Here is a 22,176-nt window from a genome sequence, read left to right as displayed (position 1 = left end):
TTGTGTAATAGCTGCAGAACGTCCAGCATCCTCCCGCGGCGGCACTGGCGTGTTTCCAGGCACTTGCCGCCATGAGCAGCTGTCGTGAGCATCCGCGCCGGCTCGTTATGTGCTGGGGCTTTGTCTCTGCGGCGCGGCTTCACAAAGCAGCCTTATTGCGGGGCCGTCATCCAGAAAGGCGTGTACGCCGCCCCCGGTGTGGGGCAGGGCCGATCCCCGGCGCCTGGGCTATCCGTATTTATCATTTTTCCGATTGCACACAGACAATGCACACGACCCCATGCGTAGGTGACATTGCGCGGGTTTATTTATTCGGCTTGACAGCTGGTGAGGTTGGCCTCCCTGTGCTGAGCCAGGTTCGCGAACGTCAGGCAGGGGGCGCTGCAGACCTTCTCAGGATGTGATGAGCGCCTGGAATGTTCTCCCAGAAAAAGAGTGCGAGCAACACGCATGTCTCCAGACCATTTCAGGGGTCCAGGCGGGGGCGCCTGGTGGGCGCTGACTGTGACGCAGACTGCGGCATCCGTGACATTTGCGATGAACACAAACACCGGCCTTTTCTAAATGTTAATGGGTTTCCCTGCCCTCTGCCGGGTGCTTGCGAACTGGGCGCGCCCTGCAGAGGCACAGCCCTGGGCCTGGAACTTTCCTCTCGCCTGAGAGGTTTTCTTCCCTCTCCTGCAGAGCTGACCCTGGCGTCTGAAGTTCAAAGCGACTTTCTAAAGCTGCCGAGGAAGCTCTGTACTAAATAGCAAAAAATCAGCACGTGTCGGGGACATTACTCATCCCCCACGCTGGGAATGAGCCGTTCTGGATGGAGACGCTCATGGTACAAGGTTTGCTGAGGATGGATGAGGCTCTCTGCGAACCGGGAGACTATTGATTCCCGGCGAGTAAACACTGGAAGCAAATTAAGTGGCCGTGGTGATAATAATGATAGCAATGCCTGCTGTTTGTCAAGCGTCTGCTCTGTGCCAGGCACTGGGTCCCTCCAGCAATGACAGGGGCAGGTCTTATTACCCAGTGTGACCAGTGAGGAAACGGAGGCTCTGAGAAATACAACTGCTTGGCCCAGGGCCACACAGCCGGTGGCAACGGGCAATTCCAAACGGATCTAGCAGCTCGCAGGGCCCGGCCCTCCCGGGAGGTCGGGGGGCACACCGTCGGGGCTTCAGGTCCAGAGGGCACAGCTCACCTTGGTTGTCTTATTTCACCAACAGCCAGGTTGGCAGGGAGGTGATGGGGCCCGTGATAGATGAAGAAGCTGAGGTCCTGGGAGGCGACCATTTGCCCAGAAGTCACACACTGGTTAGGAGTGAAGAAAGGAGTAGACTTCTGGCCCACAGACATACCGAAAGCAAGGCAATGGGACTAACTCCCAGCAAAACACAGCTGCCTGCAGTTGGCTCTATTTGTGTATTTTTGAAAGGGAGACTGGCAAGGGTCTAGCATACCAGTTCCAAATGGAGAACTTTCTTCTTGTTGGAATTAAAGGAACTGGGAGCGGTTTGAAAAGGAGAGGACTTTCGCCCTGGCCGGCTTGGCTCAGTGGACAGAGCGTCGGCCTGCGAACTGAAGGGTCCCAGGTTCGATTCCGGTCAAGGGCATATGCCTGGGTTGTGGGCTCGATCCCCAGTGGGGGACTTGCAGGAGGCAGCCGATCAGTGACTCTCTCTCATCATGGCTGTTTCTATCTTTCTCTCCCTCTTCCTTCCTCTCTGAAATCAATAAAAATATATTTTTTTAAAAAAAAAGAAAGAAAAGGAGAGGACTTTCTCACCCTAGGTTTCCGTGTCACTTATGAGTGTCAGGAGCCACCTACGTCCCCTGAGATGCCACGGGAAGCCCTTCCACCTCTCCAGGAAACGCTGGCTGGTGACTGTGCTTCAGGGAGAGGGTCCAGGTCTGGGACAGAGGGCAGAATTGGAAGCCAGAGCCCAAGCTCAGCTGACACCTCATGGAGGAGGCCTGAGGTCCAGAGGGACAGCCAAGGCGCCCGCATCTAGGGCCTGAAGGATGCTGGAGACCAGGCCAATAGCTAGGATGCAGAATAAGGCTCAGGATCTGTGTTTAGCTGCCCCTGAGACAATGGGGGGGGGGGGGGGGCGGGACCAGAGGCTTGATGGCCTGGAAGCTGGGTCAGCCAAACCAGACCTGGGAAAGATGGTCAAAGCTCCCTCTGAACCACAGTTGGTGTCACCTCTTCCTAATTCACACTGACCTCAGGAGGATTGGGGCAACTTATAACTAAACACGTACAAGAAGAGTGACTCGTTACAGCGCACTCAGGGGGGAGTGGGTATTTGCTCCAGGTGGGGCCTGATCGTGGCTCTGAGCATCCTGGTGGCCAAGGCGAGTAGAAACACAGCTGCACCTGCTTAGAGTGAGTGGTTCATCCCTCCAGAGGGGCTCCTAGTTCCAAGGACTGTTTCCAGGCTGACGTCGGGCACACTGGTGAGCCATGTCCCTGACGGCAGAGATGCTGAGGAAGCCGCCTTCCTGTGGCCACCAAGCAATCCCGGGCACTCCATGGCATTCTCATGGGGGCACTGACCTCAGAGTGTCAGGTCATCCGTTCTGTGGTGACAGGAACAAGAGAGTCCAAGAAAGGCACCAAGTGGTTCTCCTATCTTCCCTCTCTCTCCAACACCAAGAATTTAGCCTTTGACTTCAGCAAGGTTATCCCACCAAACTCTCGGATGATCACAACTCGCACCTATTGAGCATGTCCTACTTCCTAGGCCAGTGATGGCGAACCTTTTGAGCTCGGCGTGTCAGCATTTTGAAAAACCCTAACTTAACTCTGGTGCCGTGTCACATATAGAAATTTTTTGATATTTGCAACCATAGTAAAACAAAAATTTATATTTTTGATATTTATTTTATATATTTAAATGCCATTTAACAAAGGAAAATCAACCCAAAAAATGAGTTCGCGTGTCACCTCTGACATGCGTGCCATAGGTTCGCCATCACTGTCCTAGGCCCTCCCAACACTCTTAGGGACCAGGCACCACGACTACCCTCCATCTTCTATCCACAGGGCAGAGCCGGCAAGATGTGATCTGGGGTCCACACTGACCCCAAACTCTGCTTCTCCACACTAGCCCCCCAGTTTCTTGCTCTAGTGACTGAGAGCCCAGGCTTACAGGAAATACAAGATAAAGAGAGGGGGCTAGATTTTATACCCAGAAGCCTGGCCCAGCTCCTTTCCCAAAGGAAGCCCATTCTCTCCTCGGAGCGGTGAGGCCCACCTGGCCCCTGCACCCGCGCTGTTTCACCGCTAAACGCCATCCCCAAGGCCTTGGGCCTAAATGGATTCTAGAGTCCTACACAAATGTTTGAGATGCCCCAGCCCCAAATGTTTTTTCTGTTGGCTCCAAAGAATGACCAGAAAACACCTTCAAAAAAATGTTTAATGAAATATCTACAAATGTGACATGACTGTGGTCAATGGCAAATCAGCTCTTCTATGGGATGGACATACTTTATTTATCTGTGATGAGGCTTGTTTGAATATGAGAGAGGACGTTGAGATTGGCTCAAATGAAGAGTCCGTAGGACCTACAGGCGTGTTCAAATGACCCTGCCACAGACGGAGCAAAAGGTCGCCACAGAGAGTTGAGAATTTGCCCAATTTCTGGCCGAGCGTTTAATTGAATTGGGGCCGTAGGAAGATAGCGTGCTTGCCTCCAAAGTTCTGGGGACAACTGTCAGGCGCTTGGCTCTCCTAAAACAAAGACAATAGAGCAAAGCTCCAGGCAAACGTGACTTTGAGTAATGCCACTTGTTAAGTTAAAAGGGTGCTCAAGTCCCCCCCCCCCCACTCCCTGCCAAACACACAACACACCTCATTAGCTAAATGAATTGACCTGCTCAATGGGGTTATTTAATATCTGCCTATGACTTTGGAGAAAGCCTGCCAAAAACGAAATCTCAGTTTTGACATAGTTGACGCTAAACTCCATTTTTTTCCTGACTGTTATTTGTCAAACAGATTGCTGAGCTGGGTACAGCCCCGTCTGCGGAGTGTAGGGCCCCATCAACACAGCTCTTACTCGCTATGACAGCGGGAAATGTGGCCAATTAATTTAAAAGCTGGATCCCGTTGTTGGGACCTCAGTCAGAAGGAAGGGCGCCAGGATTCCATGCCATCTCCATCACTTTAAAAACACAACTCAGGCGCCCGAGAGGGATTCCAGAAGTTGCAGCAGAACCTAGGGCCGTAGAGAAACATGCACGGCAGGACCAGGGCCATCCGCCCTGTGGCTTCAGAGCCCAGGACTGTCCCATTGAGTCTCCAGTTGTTTCTACCACTTTCCTCTGTGAAACGACTTAGTTTCACAACAGGGGGCAGTCTTATGGGCGTGCCTCAATTCTTCTTCTCCCCTTGTACCATATCCCAATCCTCAAAAAATTCAAGCCAACACTCAAAACCAGAAGTTATATCAAAAAGTCCGATTTCCGGCTCTAGACAGCTTGGGAAGATCTGGCTGCCTTTGACCCACATTTCTGCCGGAGCTGAGCCATGGCGCCCTCTTCAGACAGGGGAGTGTGTGTCAGTTTGCCTCAGGCCTCACCTTTCCCTATAGTCTCCCCCACGCAGCTCCCTCACCCACACAGCAGGTCTGTATCTTGTGTGAGGCACAGAACCTAGAATTAAGCACAGACGCTGCCCCATAAGGTCCTGCAGTTAGTTGGGTTCCAGCAAGAAAGGAGAAAGCTGGTGGGAGGTGGTGCTGGGGCCATTGGGGATGGGACACACGGAAAGAAGGTGCCAGCTCCTTCTACCAGCTCGTCGCCGTCTTTCACACCACCACCTCCACATTCAATGCCAATGTGCTGCCTTTCAACAAATCAGGCGCCCTGTGGAGAACATGTTTGGAGAACCAAGCTCTCCCCCGACCCCACCCCACCCCGACTCAAGCCTCAGACCCCTCAAGGATGGCTCAGGGCAACTTCTGGAACATTACTAGCTGTGGGAGCCTTCGGTTCTGTGAGCTTTACAAACTGAAGCTCACTGCTCACGGCCTCCCGGCATCTGCCAACACGCGTCTGTAGCCTAACAGCAGAGCGGCTCTGCTGATTGTTGGGACTCCGGCCCCCGGTGCATTAGACGGGCCTCCGGACGCGGGGCAAGGTAATTGGCCCTCATCACCCCGAGTGGCGTTATCAGGCACCGCGTACAAACAGCCGAAAATTAAAGGCTGGCATGGAGCCTATTAGGGCCGTAATGGGTTACAAAATGAACACAGCTCACCTATTTCTATCAGCTCCTCCCGCAGGTCATCTGCAACCAGGACAGATCATTTACTATCTGACTCAGATTAATTGCCATGTTTTCCTGCCTTCCTGCTCACCAAGGGTCGCCGTGGACCCGAGCTCGTCAAACGTTGCCCGGCTCAGCTTTGCCCAGCAAACATCCCGTGGGAGCTCCGCCGTGCTCTTCTCCTTGGGGCCAGACCCAGACTCGCCTCCCTGACAAGCCTGGCTCAGGTCTTCGGGCCCTTCGCCCCTGGCTTGGGCAGCTGGGTGGACAGGAACATTTGCTGCTCATCCTGCCTGCGGTTCAGCTGGTGGGCGATGTCCTTGGGGGTCATCCCCTTGGCATCTTTGGCGTAGACGGGGGCCCCGTGTTGGAGCAGGAGGCCTATACATTCCGAATGGCCCATGAATGCAGCCGCGTGCAGGGGTGTCCTGCCCAGGGGGGAGCGGCTCAGACAGCTGGCTCCTGGAAAATAAGAAAGCTGCCTGAGGGAGGCCCATCCAGGAAGAGAAGCATGGAGGGGCTGAGGCTATGAAAGGAATATTCGGGAAATTAACAACTGCTCCCATGCTCAGCACCAGGTCTCAGGGAGGGGGCAATGCGCCCCCAGCACCCAGCATGGCCTCACCTCCAGGCTGCTCCTCCGCCGCAGCCAATGACCTTTCAAAAAGCCAATCACCCTCCTCCAATCCCGTTGCTGACATCCACTGCCCTTGGGGTAATGTTCTAGGTCTTTACTGCTCTCTCCCCTCCGCTCCCCTCCCCCTTATCACTCCAGCAACGCCCCCACAATGTCCTTCCTCCCCACCCTGCACGCTCCGATCATACCAGCCTCGCATCTTCACCCCTTAAATACACCTGCTCCCCCATCCTGCCCCTGGCCCTTTGCATGTGCTGTGCCCTTTGCCAACAACACTCTCATCCTTTTTCCCCGCCCCTGGGCTCACGGTACCCTTCCTTAGGTCTCATTCACTCCGTCGGGAAACCCCTCCCTCACCAGCACCCCCGAGCTCCTGTGTATAAGACACACTGTGCACACCAACCATGGAATTCATTGCTTGTACTCATGTGCTGACTTCCCTTCATAAGCTCCACGAGGGCAGAAGACACAGTGGTTTTGTTTTCCTCCCCAGCACCTAGAGCAATGCCAGGGGAAGCCAATGGGCCAGGCGATGACAGACGGACGTCGGGCTTGACTCATAGACAGACTTGGCTTTGACCACACCCCTCACTTGTCCCCTGCAGGTGGATGGGCTAATGACAGGTGTCCAACGTGGACTTGTTGAATGGAATCAAACTCTGGGTAACAAATGTCGTGACACAGAAAACCAGGCACTTTAATTCCATGCAACTGGCATGTGGGGAGCCCATTTCTATGAGCCATGGCTGGTCGGTGAGGTAAAGGGCTCATTAAACAAATTCTCCTAGCGCCCAGCCTGGGCCAGATCGCCTCTCCCCAGCGGCCGTCTGCTAAGGACAGAGAACGTTGCGAAGCTGGCTGTAATTTTTTAACTGGCGCTTTCAAATACATCACAGTTCCATCAGAGGGAGAATGACGTTTTATGAGCTTAAAGGACTGCTGGGCTGTGAAAAGCCCATATTTCATCTCACAACAGGCGGAGTGCAGAAGGCAGGGGAGGGGGACACAGCCCGGAAGCTCTCTCCATCCGGGATGCTTGCCTGCCCTGCTTGCTGGAGGTGGGAGAAAGCAGACCGAGTGGAGGGAGGCTGGGTCAAGGCCACAGGTGGGAAAGAAAGGGTCTAATCTGGGGGCGTTGACAGGGGACACCCTTGGATGAGGCCCCCTTCTGAGCTTCCAACCATTGACCAACGACCCTGCCTGTCCTGCGCTTCCCTTTCCCGAGGAAGCGTGGCCTGGCGTGGCCTGGCTGCAGCTACTGTGCATTATTCTTGAATGGGCGACACCTCAATCTGTGGGCCTCTTTCCTCAAAAATGTCCTACATCCAGGGAGAGGAAGCCCACTCTTGCAGAATCTCCTAAGAAGTCCTTAATTCAGAGACAATGCAGGCTAAGGCTGGGGGTGGGGAGAGAGAGCAGGAAAGAGGGAAAGAGGGTTTGGGGTGATTAGCTCAAGGCTTGGAGGAAAGGGACTGCCAACCACCAAGAGAACGGTGCCAGCTTGGGGCCCCTAGTCCATGGCAGAAACCCAACCTCAGCTGGGGTGCGAATCACACCGGCATTGGGGACGCCCCAGGGTGTCTGGTTGGACATGGAGCCAGGAAGCCCCTTCAGCCGCTTTCCCACAGCAGAAAGGATTCCCTGGAGACCTGGCCGCGAGAGGGGACCCGCCTCTGGTTAACATGTCCTAAGACACCTCGGACAGGGACCGTGATGGATGGTTGACAAGACCTGAGCCCAGGGAACCATTGCTGAAGGAACCAGGAAGACAAACCACTCTGTCCTCCCTCCTCACAAAGGATTCCAGCTCTTGAACATACTCCGCTGTGTCTCACAATTACCTTTTTCTAGAAGATACTGCACCGCTTCCACGTGGCCTCTGTGCGAGGCAATGTACAAGGCCACGAAGGCCCTCTGAGCTACCCACTTCTTCCGCTGCTTCTCTCCCAGGTAGTGCAAAGTCGGGGTTCGGTACGGAGAGTCCTCACTCACTCCAAGGCAAGAGAGCTGGGCAAGACGCACGGAGTGGCGTGAGCGTGGGTGGCCGCCCAGCACAGCTCATCCCTGCTCATCGAGCTTATTTTCTAGAAAGAACACACACTTGCCCCCTTGTGTCTGAGTGATTCATCTTCACCGTTGGGCGGACAAGCTGGTTTCCACCACCACCCCCCCCCCCCCCCATGGCTTGGCAAACAGTAGGTGCCTGCTGTGTACCAGAGAAAGGCAGACCCGCCAGGACAGGGCACCTGCCCGTGTGCCAGGCCGAGAACCTCCAGGGCACCCGGGGTGCTGCACGGGCGGTTGATTAGGTTTCCAACTTTACAAAGTACACACGTGAATAGAGAACACATTCTCCAGATTCTTTGGGGGCACGAGTGGGTTATACGTCAAAGTGAGTGAACACAGTGAAATCACAAACCCAATGAGTGAGTGGGAACACTTGATCCAGGATTCGATCATTAGGACGTAAGTCCTTGTTATCTTTTCTCCCTGCTCTGAAACTTCTACTCAAATACTCACATTAAAGACTGGGTGACTCCCCCTTAGCCACCCCCCCCCCACACACACACACTATTTACAACTGCTTCATGAAGTGTAATATCCATTTAAAGAATCATGAAAACACCTTACTGATATCCCCTTCCACAGCCGCCTGAACCAGGTCCATCCATCCATCATAACGCCAGACATGTAATGAAATAATTCCGCCGGGGACAACATCGTGAAACCTCAGGGTAGTGTCATCCATCAAAATTCCTGTGAAGAATCAGTTTTTCTTTTTTTTTAAAAAAAAAAAGGGTATTCAAGATAAACTATTACGTTAGTTTAGTTAAGAGGTGATCTGACCTTGGGTATCACTAAGATAACTTCAGAACCTTGAGCACTAATCTCATGGGATGGCTCCGCACAAATCTGTTTGTGGCCGCTAATGCTTTCAGGAAATGAATGTGGCTCAGCTCAAAGAGAAGCCAAACAAAAAAAAAACAAACAATATTTTTAAAAAACCACAAGGCAACGATTTATAAAATTCTGCAATTATAACTCATCCTGTTGCGAAAAACACGAGTCGCAAACTCTACAAACAGAGTGAAAACTTGAAGTAACTAGGTTATCCTTTATATATAGCACAGCACAGTGTAGTCATACCAGTTACAGACGTCAAACTAACACACTCTGGAGGCTGTTGTCATCGTTGGGTAAGAAGTAGCAATGGCAAACATTTGTTGGATCTTTGCTTTCTCCATAAGCAATGCCACACGTTAGTCTCAGCTCTACTTGGATTGGATTATCATTTACTCCTGGTGGAATTCACCAGTGTTTGTTTTTTTTGGGTTTCATGATCGAGTCATTACTACACACCTGTAAGAAGTACCTACATTATTATTATTATTATTTTTAGTTCTCACCCATGGATATGTTTTTATTGATTTTAGAGAGAAGGGGGCGGGGAGGACACTGATGGGAGAGAGAAACATCAATCGATTGCCTTACGTACGCACCCAGACCGGGTGATCGAACCTACAACCTAAGTATGTGCCTAGACCAGGAATCGAACTTGAAACCTTTTGGTGTATGGGACAACTCTCCAACCAATTGAGCCACCCGGCCAGGGCAGAAGTACCCACATTACGTAATCCTCCTGGCAAGTGAGGCCTGTCACCTTCCTTTGCTGATAAGCAAACTCAGGCCCCCAGTGCATGGCAAAGCCAGGACTCCAACCAGACCTGCCCCCCTTCCAGCCACCGTCCCTCTGGGCTCTGCCGGCATCTCTGGTTCCCAGCGACTCCGGATGGTGGATGTAAACAGGAAGTGGTGGCTGGCAAATCTGTTAATTAGGGTCTTGTTTGTGGTTCCAACACAGAGGATAATCAGTAATTAGACTAAGCAAGACAACCTGTCTTCCCATCAACCTTGAAGAAATTGAGTAAAGCTGTGTTTCCCTGCAAACGACAAGTGTGCGAGTCACACATGCTGAGCAGCTCCTCGGGAAGAAATCAGAGCACATTCTTCCTCGCAGGCAGGCAGCGACTCCAGCTTACACAAACACTAATTATCACCCGCTTAAATAAATTATTAGAGCTGACGACAGACCCGTCAGGGCGACCCTGGTCTGCGGATTTGCTCACCCCTTTCAGATTTGTGTCTCTCAAGGTTTTCACATACATTAGCTCATTTGACCCCCTGGCAACCTTGGAGGTGGGCACAGAGGTATCGGCTGGTTACATAGAGGCAGGGGCCCACATTTCATCCATCAGCGCGGTCCCACCTTCTCTCTTTCCTGTTGGCCGTCCACAGGAAGGACCACAACCGAGGGAGAGGTCAAGCTGCTAACACTCGCTAAGTGCTGGTTGAGGGACAGGCTTATGACATCGGCGTTAAGTCACAATCCTGTGACTTCGCTGTCTTGAACTTACTGCTCAGCATAGCTCAGCAGCAGAAATGAATTCACAGAAGGGGGCCAGACATTGGTAGTTCAGGAGACGTAATTTTCGGATTACTTGTTTTGGAACTCGAAGTCCTTCAAGAGTTCACCTCATTTTTAACATGTTAAATACAGACGGGGTCTGAGCTCTATCCCTCTGAATAAAGCCTCAGAAATGCCCCAAAGCATCTGCCCGATACTCTTCTAGTACAATTGATACACAGGAAGGCACCTCGGCGCCCACAGCGCCTTTCCGAGTCGTTCTGTCTAGGGAGGGACATGGCTCCGAGAAGTCTCTGGCTGAGAGGGTTCAGAGCGCAGATGAAGATGAGAGCTGCCCTGGGGCAGCTTGCGGGAGCACGGAGCTGCACCGGGCTGCTTCTGATCTGTCTCCATCGTCCTGGCCTCTGCAGTGTCACTGCAGTGTGTCTGCAGTATCCCACTCACACCCTCTGTGCTGCAGCCACAGAGCTTTTCAGATCTTCCCTTTCTTCAAGAGTTTTTGTGTTGATTTCCACTGGTGGGGAGATGACGGAGGCCGGGGGCTTTGATCCTCTTATCCTAGATATCGTAGGGATGGGGATAGGCCAGCCAGGTCCTCAGGCTGACAGAAGGAGGCTGGTGGAGAGGGAGAGACTGGGCACAGGCATTTCCCCTCCACTGGGTGCCTCTCACATGGATGTGTCTGGACAGGGAGCTTCGGGTGCTGGTTGATTCCTGTTGGGCTAGCTCTGAGCTCCTGATGGGGACAAGGACACAGCTTGAGATTGGGGTTCGGATACGAACTGGGTTAGTGCCAGTGCTCAGGGTTCAAAGGTGGACAGGGTTTGCTTCGAGATCTGGGGTTCTGAAGAAGGCAAGGTTTACTTTCTATTTTAGGAAGGATCTGCTCTGGGATGTGCAGTCCTTGCACCTGTAGGACTTGTCCCAAGATTTGGGGGTTCTGATGTAGCCCTGGGTAGTGTGGCAACTGGGGGTGATGAATTGAACAGGTCTTCCCTGAAATTTGGGGGTCTGACACAGACAGGATTTGGTCTAGAATTTGGGGTTCTGATGTAGATTAGGTTGGCTAAGGGATTTGGGTTTCAAATACTAGTACAAGCAGAGTTGGCTTTAAGATTTGGGGTCCTCATATACAGAAGGCGAGGTTTATTTGAACCTCAGCTTCCTTACATGGGTATGGTTGGCTTAAATCTTGGAGTGCTGATGTAGACATGGTTCCCATGGAGAGTTGGGGTGCAGGTATGGGTAGATTTGACTTGATTTTGGGGTGCTATTATGGTCAGAGTTTGTCTCATGCTTTGGAGCCCTATGAGGACACTTGCTTGGGGTTGGATTCTGGTGTACTCAGCCATGGTGAACTTGGGATTTGCTTCAGCTGTGGGCAGAGTTGGCTTTGAATTTGGGGTTCAGATGTGGGAAGTTTGTTTTAGGGTCTGGCATCCTTACGAACACAGTAATGGCTGATGGATTGGGGTTCTGATGCACAAATGGTTGATTAGAGATTGGGGGCTCAGAATTGGGCATGTCTGCTCTGACTTAGGGTCGTGATCTGGGTAGAGTCTGTTGCAGGCAGGGGCAGCTTAGGGACTTTATTTGAGGTTCAAACGTGGGCATGGTTTGCCCACAGATATGGGTCCTCAAGGGGGCAGAGTTTGTCTCAGGCTTCAGCGCTCACCAGTGAACACGGTCGCTGGAGGATTCGGGGTGCTGATGGCCACTTGAATAGCCTGGGGTCTGGGGTTCAGTCTTGGCCAAGTTTCTTGGTTTTGGGTCCCAACGTGGGCAGGGCTTGTTCTGAGCTTTAGTGTCCTTGTGTGGACTCAGTGGCCAGAGGATTCAAGGTTCTAAGGCAGTCATGTTTACCCTGAAAATTTGGGGTTCAGGCTTGGGCAGGTCTGTTCTGGATTTGGGGTGCTGAGGTGAACGGGGGCTGTTTCGCTCTTTAGCGTCCTTGCATGAACAGTTTCCAAAGGATGTGGGGTTCTGAGGCATCTGTGGTGAGCCCGGAGGTTTGGGGCTGTCTCGGACAGGTTTGTTCTGGGTTTGGGGGCAGGTTTGTTTTGGCCTTTGGTGTCCTTGTGTGGACATGGCTGGCTGGAGGATTGGGGATTCTTATGTCCATGTGTCCAGCACAGGGACTTGGAGTTTGCTTTGAGTTTGGGGTCCTGCTGCGAGCAGGTCTGCCCTGGGTTATGGGGTTCCACTGCGGAAGGATCTTTTAGGGCTTGCAGTCTTGTGTGGACACTGTTGGCTTTGGGATTTGGGTCCCTGATGAAGACTTGGGGAGCTTGAGGGTCTGAGCTGCTGGGGGTCCTGCTGTGGCAGACGGTTTGGGGTTGGGTTCCTGGCATGGGCAGGATTTGCTTTGGGATTGGAACCCTAAGAGGTAGGGCTGTTGGTGGAGTGGGGTCGCCCTGCGGACAAGCTTTGTCTTGAGATTTGAGGTCTGATGTGACTCTCTGGGACTGGGAGAACCTGTGTGGCCAGGGACTGCTCTTCCACCTGCGGGTTCCAGGGGGCTGGGTGTGTTATGACACCTGGGGTCCTCCCTGGGCTGCTTCCCTTTGGGGTCAGCAGGTTCAGAGGGGACTGGGCGTCCGGGGCCAGGGAGTATGCAAGGCCAGGGGAGGGGTTGAGAAGGGGCCACCTTGGTCCAGGTACTGGAGCAGCTGGAGGTTCAAGGGGATGCCGGCTGCCAGGTCCAGCTGCTCCTTGAGCTCCTGCACCGTCATGTCGCCATGGCAGTCTGCCACTGTGAACATCTCCCCGGTCTCCTCCAGCAGCACCCGCATGACAAAGGCGTCTGGGGCCAAGTCCAGCGCCATGTTCACGGCCTGCGGGTCCCCGCTGTGGCTCAGGCTGTGGGTGCGGCCCCGGACGAGGGGTTTCGAGGGGAGATGCCGCGGGCCCACGGAGCCCGGCCCCCGCCCGCCCCGCTGGCCCGCGGCAGAGTCCGGGCGAAGGGCGCCCCCCTGCGGCTTCGCCGTCCGCTCTCCCCCAACGCCCGCCGCCCCCTCGGCCGCCCGCCCGGTCCCCGTCGTGCGTCACCGCTTAGCTCAGAGGCCGCGCGTCATCGCCGCCCCCTCTGTGGGCCTGAGGCCCTGCAGTAAACAGCGGCGCAGCTCACGTGGCCGTGACGATCATAAGTCAGCGGAGGGCACAGGCGCGCCCTACGACAAAGGGAAGCTTTACTGACAGCAACAGAGGCATCGCCACGCCCCCGCCCCCAGCTCCCACCAAGTCCCCACTCCATCGCCAAGCTTGCAAGCTGCTCTTAGTGTCAGTTCCTTTAACCTGGAAAACGAGGCAGCTTCTGACCGCTGCTAGGAACTGTGGCCTCTTTATCTCTGTAAAATACAATCTTTGCTAATTGGGGACCAACTACCTGGAGGAATTATGCTGAACAAGGCTCTTAATCAAGCTTCAGGCAGTCTTTAGTCCTGCTTAAAAACCGTATTTCTAGCATAAATAAAAAAACAAAAACATTGCAGAAATATGACCCCTTTCAGCAGATTTAGGGGGCGAGAGTAGGGGAGCACGGGGCCACTCCGGAAGTGGGAGACAGACAGACCTTCATGAGTTCGCAAAGCTGCATCAAAACCCACCAATTCTGAAATGCTCTGGAATTATTGGAGAAAGGTGCTGATAAAAACACTCATGAAGGGGCACTGTCCACGTGGCAAAGGCTCTATTGTTAGAATAGCTTTCAAGGGAGCTCGATCTTATGAAACCATCTTGTGCTTTTCCATTAATTCACCAGAGAAGAGGCCCAGCATTCAAGTAAATAGGAAGCTCACTTGTGGTCAAATCCCAAGCACTCCACCCCTGGGCCCATGAACAGTTCATACATGAAGAGCTAGAGCAGAGGTGGGCAACCCCTGGCACGCGTACCAAACATGGCACTCCAGTAACTTTTGCTGGCACGCAAAACCCTCTCTTATAATCTTCCATTTACAATTTTTTCTTAATATCGACTTTATTTTTCAGATAAATTCAGTGTAGGTGCATCTTAGATAAATAATTTTACATAACGAGTTATCATAAAGACCACAGACATGGCTTGACGAGAGAGGGGAAGAGCAATTTCTATGCCTCTGCCTTAAACTCTCCCTGCCTTCCTAGATCCGACCAGTGTTTTGGTTTCATCCACATACGCTTGTGAATCTTTGTTCTCAGTGATGAATTTTAAGTCCCATAATACGAGTAGCCTGACAGATGAAAGTAGTAGCTAGTGCCTATCTCTGAAGGTCACGAAATATAAACCTGATGTAAAATCTCTGTCATCAGTGATGCAGCAGCAAAAGTCCCACTGATAATATCAAACGGAGTCATAAAGTTTTCTGTCGGACTATCAGTGTACATGTATACATTAAAAAATAAATGTATTTTTATCATCATATACTGTGTTTTTGTCGCTCAAATGAATTTTATTATTTCTTCAAGGTTCTTCACATACGTACACCTTAGGAGATATCAAGTAGGCGTAACATGTTCTCAAAAAATTAGGGTTGGCACGCAGAATTTTGAATCAGAGATTTTGCTGGTTTTGGCACACACTCACAAAAAGGTTGCCCACCCCTGAGCTAGAGTGATGGGGGCCCTAGCCAGTTTGCTCAGTGGTAGAGTGTCAGCTGGTCCCGGGTTTGATGCCTGTCAAGGGGACATACTGGTTGCAGGCTCCTCCCTGGCCCAGGCTGTGGACTGGGCTCATATAGGAGGCAACCAATCTATGTGTTTCTCTCACATTGATGTTTTTCTCTGTCTTTCCCCCTCCCTTCCACTCTCTCTAAAAATCAATGGAAAAAATATCCTCAGGTGAGGATTAAAAAAAAAAAAAACTGGTGGGGAAAAACAGAAGGCACAGGAACCAGAACAATCATAGTGAAAGCTCAATGGTTATAAAAATGAAATTAAAAAGAATAAAATATAAGCTTTAAGCATACTTTTTGCAGAGAAATTAGTCACACACAAAAAAATCTTTGCCTTGGAAAGACAGTCACATCATAGAAAACTGTTAACATATAAACTGACACATTAAAGGCTGAATTATTTACAGAGTCTCTAGAATGTCTACCAGCACATTTGATTCAGCGTGCGAATTCCACACATCACAACACAAACAGAAGCTAATCTTTTTTCCTTAATGGAAAATTAAGCTCTTCACAGAATACAAGATTCCACTTGAATAATTCTACTCTGGCTTCTATATCAACAAATTTGAACAACATAGCAATCTCAATTTCTAGGCAATAAAAAAAAATCGCTTGTTACTGAAGCAAAACACTACCTCCATCTACTTACTGTAGGCAAGAATTGAACACAAAATGAAGTTATTTGTTTTTCTTAATATGTAGCCTCCGATTTATTAACCCACTTTTTGCTGAAGTTGCCAAAACGCAACCCCGGTTACACTTTGAGACTCCCACAAGTGCATCCTGTTTTCTTTGGTGCCAGAAATGCCTCCCCTTCTGTTCAAAGCAGCAGCTCCATGGAACTGGGGAAGGGGAGAGGATCCTGAACACCTGGAAATTCAATATGTGGTTCCAGATATTTTATTTAAAACAAAGAAAAGACAGCTCCAAGGGAAGCATGGGCACAGCTGACGTGCCCTTGGCAGCTGCCCTTGGACCTCTCTGGCAGCCCCTTCCTTCCCTTATGCCCACCTTTGAGAAGATACACATGGAAACACAGTAACATGAGCACACATTATTTAATTTAATGTTTATAGAACCTTGAATTACTAGTAAGAAAACCTATTTAAATTCTAGAGCATCTTTCTTGGTTCAAATTGCAAAAGCATGAAATCTAAGTTCTGTATACTTAGATCAATTTGAAGAGTATCATAATTTTTTATTTTTTTAAATTTATCTTTATTGTTGAAAGTATTAGAGTATCATCATTTAACACCCCAAACCACTGGCATTTGTGGGCAAGTATATGGACTGATCAGAACTGGTTTCCTATTTTTTTTTTTTGTTAAGATTCTAAAGCATTAAGTATAAAGGCAATGTCCATGCATCTCAATGACCAATTTCCTTCCTGAGTTCTTAAGCATATAATACTATATCCACCTAAAAATGAATTCCTTCTGCAACATGCCTCTATCAAAGACCAACACATTGCTTTATGGCTACAGTCCTGCAAGAAGGGGAGGGGATGAAAAAAAGTTCCAAACAGAGTTTATAACAAACATACAAAAGATTGCCACAAATCATTCTTTAGTAGATTTCTTTAACTATCACATTTTTCAAAAGTAAACAAATTGGGCTATATTTGCCACAACTCAAAGTAGAGCATAAATTTAAATGATGTATTTGTTTTGTTCAATGATAGGAGGCTAATGTTACATTAATATCTTTTCTTCCTGTCAAGAGTTATTTACATATGTACAGTATTTCAGTTAAAAATAAAATATAATACCATAAACTACATTTTATAGGAAAGCATAAGGCAGCCAAATGTGCAAGTCTTTAAAGACTGAAAAACTTCTAATAAACTACTTTATTTGGGGAGGCTTTAAATAATATATAGTCTATCATAGAGAAAACAACTGCTTACAAGTAACCTGAGGCTGTGGAGGCCCCCACACCCAGTTAACCACCTGGTTCTAGGACCTTTCAGACCCTGGATCAGGTAGGTGGGGCGCAGAAGCATGGCACAGACCGGTCCCAGGTGCAGTCCCGTGACTGCATGTGGGAAAGGGGTCATTTGACTGTGTGGTGTCAGAGTTTCAGAAGTTTCCCTCCCTCAGCAGGTCTGATTACATAAGAGATGTGCCCCAAGTACAGAAGGAGCCGTTGTGAGCGATCCCAGAGCTCAGTTCTGTTTCTCCAGCATGGTAGTGTCCACAAGATTCCCCCGCTTTGGCTCCAGCATGGCAAAAAAGGAGACATCTTGGTCCCGGTCTGACTGCAAAGCTAAGATGGTCTCTTCAACGAGTTCAAGATGAGGGTGGCCGGCATTTCTAAAGTACGCTAGAGAGAGAAACCATGAGTTTGAATCACGTGTGCCATGAATTGTGTTCTAAAACATCTTCTACTTTGGAGGTTCTTAAACCAAATCTTAGGACAATACATCATTTTTCAAAGAATTATCATATAAATAAGTCCTTTAAAGTGATCAAATTGCTTTAATCAAAGAGTATATACTAAATTTTAAAGATATACTCCTAAGAATTGGTAGGCATATTTAGAAAATTATAATTAAAAAACTTTCACTATTATCTTTTCTTCCCTCCAGTAGAAGTGAACTATCCAAGGCCCCTATCTTATACTAAGTCCTGTTCAGGTGAAAATAACTGACCAGGTTGAGCAATATATTTTTTCTTACTGACTACAAGACCAGACCATTAAAACCTAATTGTAGTTCAGGCTTAAATTTGCTACCTTTCATAATCTGTATATCATAACTCAAAATTTGCAGTTTCCTTCCTTTCTAGATTATGTAATATTTTGCATTTTAGCATGTTGATTAAATGTAAAAACTGAACCACGTTGATTTCCTCAGTCCTTTTGTGAATAACAAAATATACATGAAAGTGAATGTATTAACTTATATCATAAATCGGAAGTGTGCTGTCACATGACTTGCCACGATTTCCTAGAGAGGAAACCTCATTGCTACCTGATCAAGTTTAAGATGTATAAGCTCAGAAAGCTGGTGCACGTACCCTTGTCCAAGAGTGTCTGCCGCAGAGCTTTGGCGAGCAGCACCCTGACATTGGGCACAGGGTCTGAGGCAAGGCTTAGAAGGTTGGGGAGTAAGTGTTCAACAAACTGGTCCACAGGGATACACTCCTCACTCACCACTGCCTGTGATGAAAAGATAAAGAACTGACATTTCAATGGTGATCAGCACGGTTCTCCTCAAAAAGCCCACTTCTGTAATCCCAAAGAAGCAGTTTCAGAATCTGTGGGTCTGAGGGGCATGTGTGTCTTAACTTAAAACTCTCAACCACTGATCTGGTCAGAAACACAGTTAACATTTTGTAACTCCTCACCAAGCACGGAGGTACAAGTGGTACAATATCTGGAGGAGAAAGCAAAGGCTTTGAGTCAGACAGGTCCAGGTTCAAAACCTGACTTGGTCATTTACTGCCTTTGGGGCCTTGCTTCACCTTCCCGGGCCTCCGTTTTCTCATCTGGACAATGGCAAGGTGGTGGGGATGGCAGGCCCTTCTTGCAGAGGCTAGCATAGTGACCACCAGTAAGGGTGAAGAATCCTCACCTCCATCACTCACTGGAGCCCAAGCTCTGAGGGCAGGGGCCAAGCCTGTCCAGTGACAGCCAGACCACTAACCCCATCCAGTACCTGGCCTCTGTAAACAAGGCTCCTGTACCACCACCAGCATCTGCTCACTGCTTCTCCACTTAAGAAGTCTTATCAGTGTTCGCACGTTTAATTCTCACAGCCAGCCCTGGTGGCCTAGTTTTATAGATGAGGAAGTTCTGGTCCAATGTGGTAGTGACCAGCAAGCAGCAGCAGGGTGGAGGTTCCAAACCAGGTGTGCGGAATCTATAGATCTGTCTCCTACAGATCTTCCCACTGCTGGGAACTGCAGCAGCTACCACGTACTGAGTGTCCTCCAGGTGCCGGCACATGCACGGTGACTCAGAAGCATCGGCTCATCAAAACCTCGGGACCACACCAGGAGGCAGGCACGGAAGCTGCTCCCCCATTTCACCGGTGCAAAGGCGGTGCAGAGAGGCTGCTTTGGCCCAAGGCTTCCAGCTGGTGGTTTGGCTCTAAGTTGGCCCTCAACCTCCAGATGGTGCTCTCTCCCTGGGGCTGAAATTTAGTAATAATCAACATGACCCTTAGCAAGGCGTCTTGGCTGAGCCCTTTCCTTGTGCTGCTATTACTGTGGGTTTTCTAAATGTTTAATGATGAATTTAATGAAAGTGCAAAAAAAATTTGTTCTTGAACAAAATTGTTTTGGCATCTTTTGCTTTTGTTTCATCATGTAGTTTCTAAATCTGAGATGAAGAATCAACACTAATAAAAGAGAAAAATGGTAATTGGCGTACGAGCTACCCTTTTCATTGGCTAATCAGGGCTATATGCAAATTAACTGCCAACTAAGATTGGCAGTTAACTGCCAACTAAGATTGACAGTTAACTGCCAACAAGATGGCGGTTAATTTGCATATGTAGGCACAATGCAGGGAGGCGAAAGGGAAAGCAGGAAGAAGCCCCCTGCCACTGACAGTGATCGGAAACCCAGGGGGGAGCTAAGAGCTGGGGGGCAGGGCAAAGGCGGCCCTGGGGCCGCCTTTGCCCTGCCCCCCAGCCATGACTGGACAATCAGGCGCCTTTGCCGCCCTGGCCAGTGATAGCAGGAAGTAGGGGTGGAGCCAGCGATGGGAGCTGGGCACGGTCGAAGCTGGCAGTCCCAGGAGCTAGGGGTCCCTTGCCTGGGCCTAAAGCGAAGCCCACGATCGCGGGGCCGCTGCAGCTGCGGGTCCCCGCTGCCCGGGCCGGACGCCTAGGCCAGAGGCATCAGGCCTGGGCAAGGGGCCGATCCTGCGATTGGAGGGTGATGGGGGTCAACGCCTGAGGGCTCCCAGTATGTGAGAGGGGGCAGGCTGGGCTGAGGGACACTCCCCCCCCCGCCCCCACACACACACCCAGTGCACGAATTTCGTGCACCGGGCCCCTAGTCTATGTATATAAAAGGTTAATATGCTAAGTGTCTCTCTGCCTGTCCGACTGGTTGCTATGACGTGCACTGACCACCAGGGGGCAGACACTCAATGCAGGAGCTGCCAAGCTGCAGTGACTTGGCAGCAGCGGTTCTTGGGTGATGCACCCCAAAACCAGAGAGGAGGGAGCCCAATTCCTCGCAGGGCTGCGTGACTCCACCTTCGGCCGTGGGTCATGTTGTTGCTGGGGCACCATCGGCCCCGAATCTGGTTTACTGCGCACTTGTGTTTGTGTTCCACACCCTGTACAACAGCAACTTTGCAGAGTGCCCTCTCACACATTAGGACCCCTCGGGGGATGTTGGAGAGCTGGTTTCAGCCTGATCCCCACAGGCCAGGCCATGCTGAGGGACCCCACTGGCCGGAGAGACCCCACTGACTCCGCAGACACCGGGGAGGGGCCACGGGAGGTTGGCTCCAGGGCGTGTCCAGCCTGTCTCACCCAGTCCCACCCCGCCGGCCACCTTCTATTTAATTCCCTTTCAATGTGCACAAATCCATGCACTGGGTCACTAGTTTAAAGATAAAAGCAAAAATACCTCATTCACCCTTTCTCCAAAAATGATTTGGAGCTCCAACTTCTTTACAAGCCTATGAATTTGGCATTTCTCAAAGTGATGGCCAAAGTACCCCTATGACGCTCCTCCAGCCCAACAGGGGCCCTGGTGAGTCCTTCAGTGGGAGAAGTCAGGAGGGCAAGAAGGGGGCTTTGGGGCCTGAGGTCAGGTGGAGTCCAATCATGGTTTTCCTGTATTGCTGACAAAGCTGGGTGGCGGGTTCCCAAGATTCACTACACAGGCCAGTGATGGCGAACCTTTTGAGCTCGGCGTGTCAGCATTTTGAAAAACCCTAACTTAACTCTGGTGCCGTGTCACATATAGAAATTTTTTGATATTTGCAACCATAGTAAAACAAAGACTTATATTTTTGATATTTATTTTATATATTTAAATGCCATTTAACAAAGAAAAATCAACCCAAAAAATGAGTTCGCGTGTCACCTCTGACACGCGTGTCATAGGTTCGCCATCACTGCTCTAGTCCCTCTACCTTCGTACATGCTCGAAAATGTGCATAAAGAAAGGTTAAGACTCTTAAAATAACACGTTAGCTGAAAATACTTCCTGTGTGATCTTGAGCGAGTTACCTTAACTCTCTGGGCTTCAACTGCTTCATCTAAAAATCGGTCTTAAATGGATGTACCAAACTCAACACACAGTAGATCTTATTCCTGAGGATTAGACACCTGGCACACAGAGGCGTTCAAGAAACGGCAGCCACCTGCCCCAGCCAAACGTGAATCACACCCTCATGTCCAAGAGGCGAAGCAGAGAGGGTGAGTTGAGGAGCTGGACAGGCTGACATGAACTTCACTCAAACAATATTAAATAGTCTCTGCCCTAACCTGCTGCTCTGTCCTTCACTACCCTCCTTCCTTCCAAGGCAGCTGGCCACGGTGAGGGGCAGAGATGCACACAGCCCTGGACTGGACATGGCAGGAGCAGAGCTCTGGGTCTGGCCCTCACCTCACGATGGAAGGTGCTGGAAGGACAGGAGCTTGTCTCCAGCATCAAGAGCATGTCTGGCAAATAGTAGGTGCTCAATCAATATCTACAAGACAAGTACATGTACAGGTTGGGAAACCCTGAGTCACTGTGCCTGACTGGGCTGGTTCCAATCTGCTGTGAGATCAGGGGGTTTGGTCCACTGATCCCCAAGTTCAGGCCTGGATTCTTCATCTGGGGCACCTGATAGCAACACATGTCAACTGTGTGCCCAGGGCAATTCCCCCCAGGCCAGGCTCACCTGGCAAATGAAAGCGAAAGCTTGCCTTCCAACCCACTTCGAACAGTGCCGGAACCTTAGGATGAGTTCATTGATGAAATTTACCCCCAAAGCACTTTCACTGTTTGAATAGAATTTCTGCAGAATTGCCACAACCTGTGAAAAAAATCAGAAGAGCAAATATAAAATACTGCCATCTATTTGAATTATGAATACTACTTTATATGGAAACTAGACATTTTTATGTACCCTTCCATCTTTAAAATAAATTTATAAGCATGGGAGAAAGTAATTTTTGTTATAGTAATCATTAGAACACAGAGGATAAAAGATGTTTAAATATATAGAAATACACAGA

General features: G+C 50.1%; 2 protein-coding genes across 10 annotated transcripts in view; both read right to left on the bottom strand.

Annotated features, from left to right (window-relative positions):
* Positions 1 to 5,492: 5,492 nt before the first annotated feature.
* ANKRD60 (ankyrin repeat domain 60) lies at positions 5,493 to 14,182 on the bottom strand. The gene is made up of 5 exons (XM_059707489.1): positions 14,130 to 14,182; positions 12,980 to 13,191; positions 8,533 to 8,663; positions 7,748 to 7,913; positions 5,493 to 5,731 (listed from the first exon to the last, which is right to left on the bottom strand). Exons 1-5 carry the CDS (start codon positions 14,180 to 14,182, stop codon positions 5,493 to 5,495), a joined length of 801 nt encoding a protein of 266 aa, XP_059563472.1.
* Positions 14,183 to 16,195: 2,013 nt separating this feature from the next.
* The window catches only part of LOC132239201 (putative serine/threonine-protein phosphatase 4 regulatory subunit 1-like), an 83,141-nt gene continuing 77,160 nt past the window's right edge, over positions 16,196 to 22,176 (bottom strand). For 4 of the 9 annotated variants that reach the window (XM_059705197.1, XM_059705201.1, XM_059705199.1 and 1 more), the window contains 3 exons: positions 21,840 to 21,974; positions 18,002 to 18,143; positions 16,196 to 17,306 (listed from right to left, as the gene is read on the bottom strand). In XM_059705197.1, the coding sequence (XP_059561180.1) occupies positions 17,149 to 17,306; positions 18,002 to 18,143; positions 21,840 to 21,974 (435 nt within the window). In that variant the 3' untranslated portion in view covers positions 16,196 to 17,148. The other 5 variants (XM_059705202.1, XR_009453997.1, XR_009453996.1 and 2 more) reach the window with 5 other exon arrangements.

The sequence above is a fragment of the Myotis daubentonii genome, chromosome 8 (genome assembly GCF_963259705.1).
Source record: "Myotis daubentonii chromosome 8, mMyoDau2.1, whole genome shotgun sequence".
Taxonomy (NCBI): domain Eukaryota; kingdom Metazoa; phylum Chordata; class Mammalia; order Chiroptera; family Vespertilionidae; genus Myotis; species Myotis daubentonii.
Note: the sequence above shows the minus strand (reverse complement) of the source record. Positions and strands in the feature narration are given on the sequence as shown.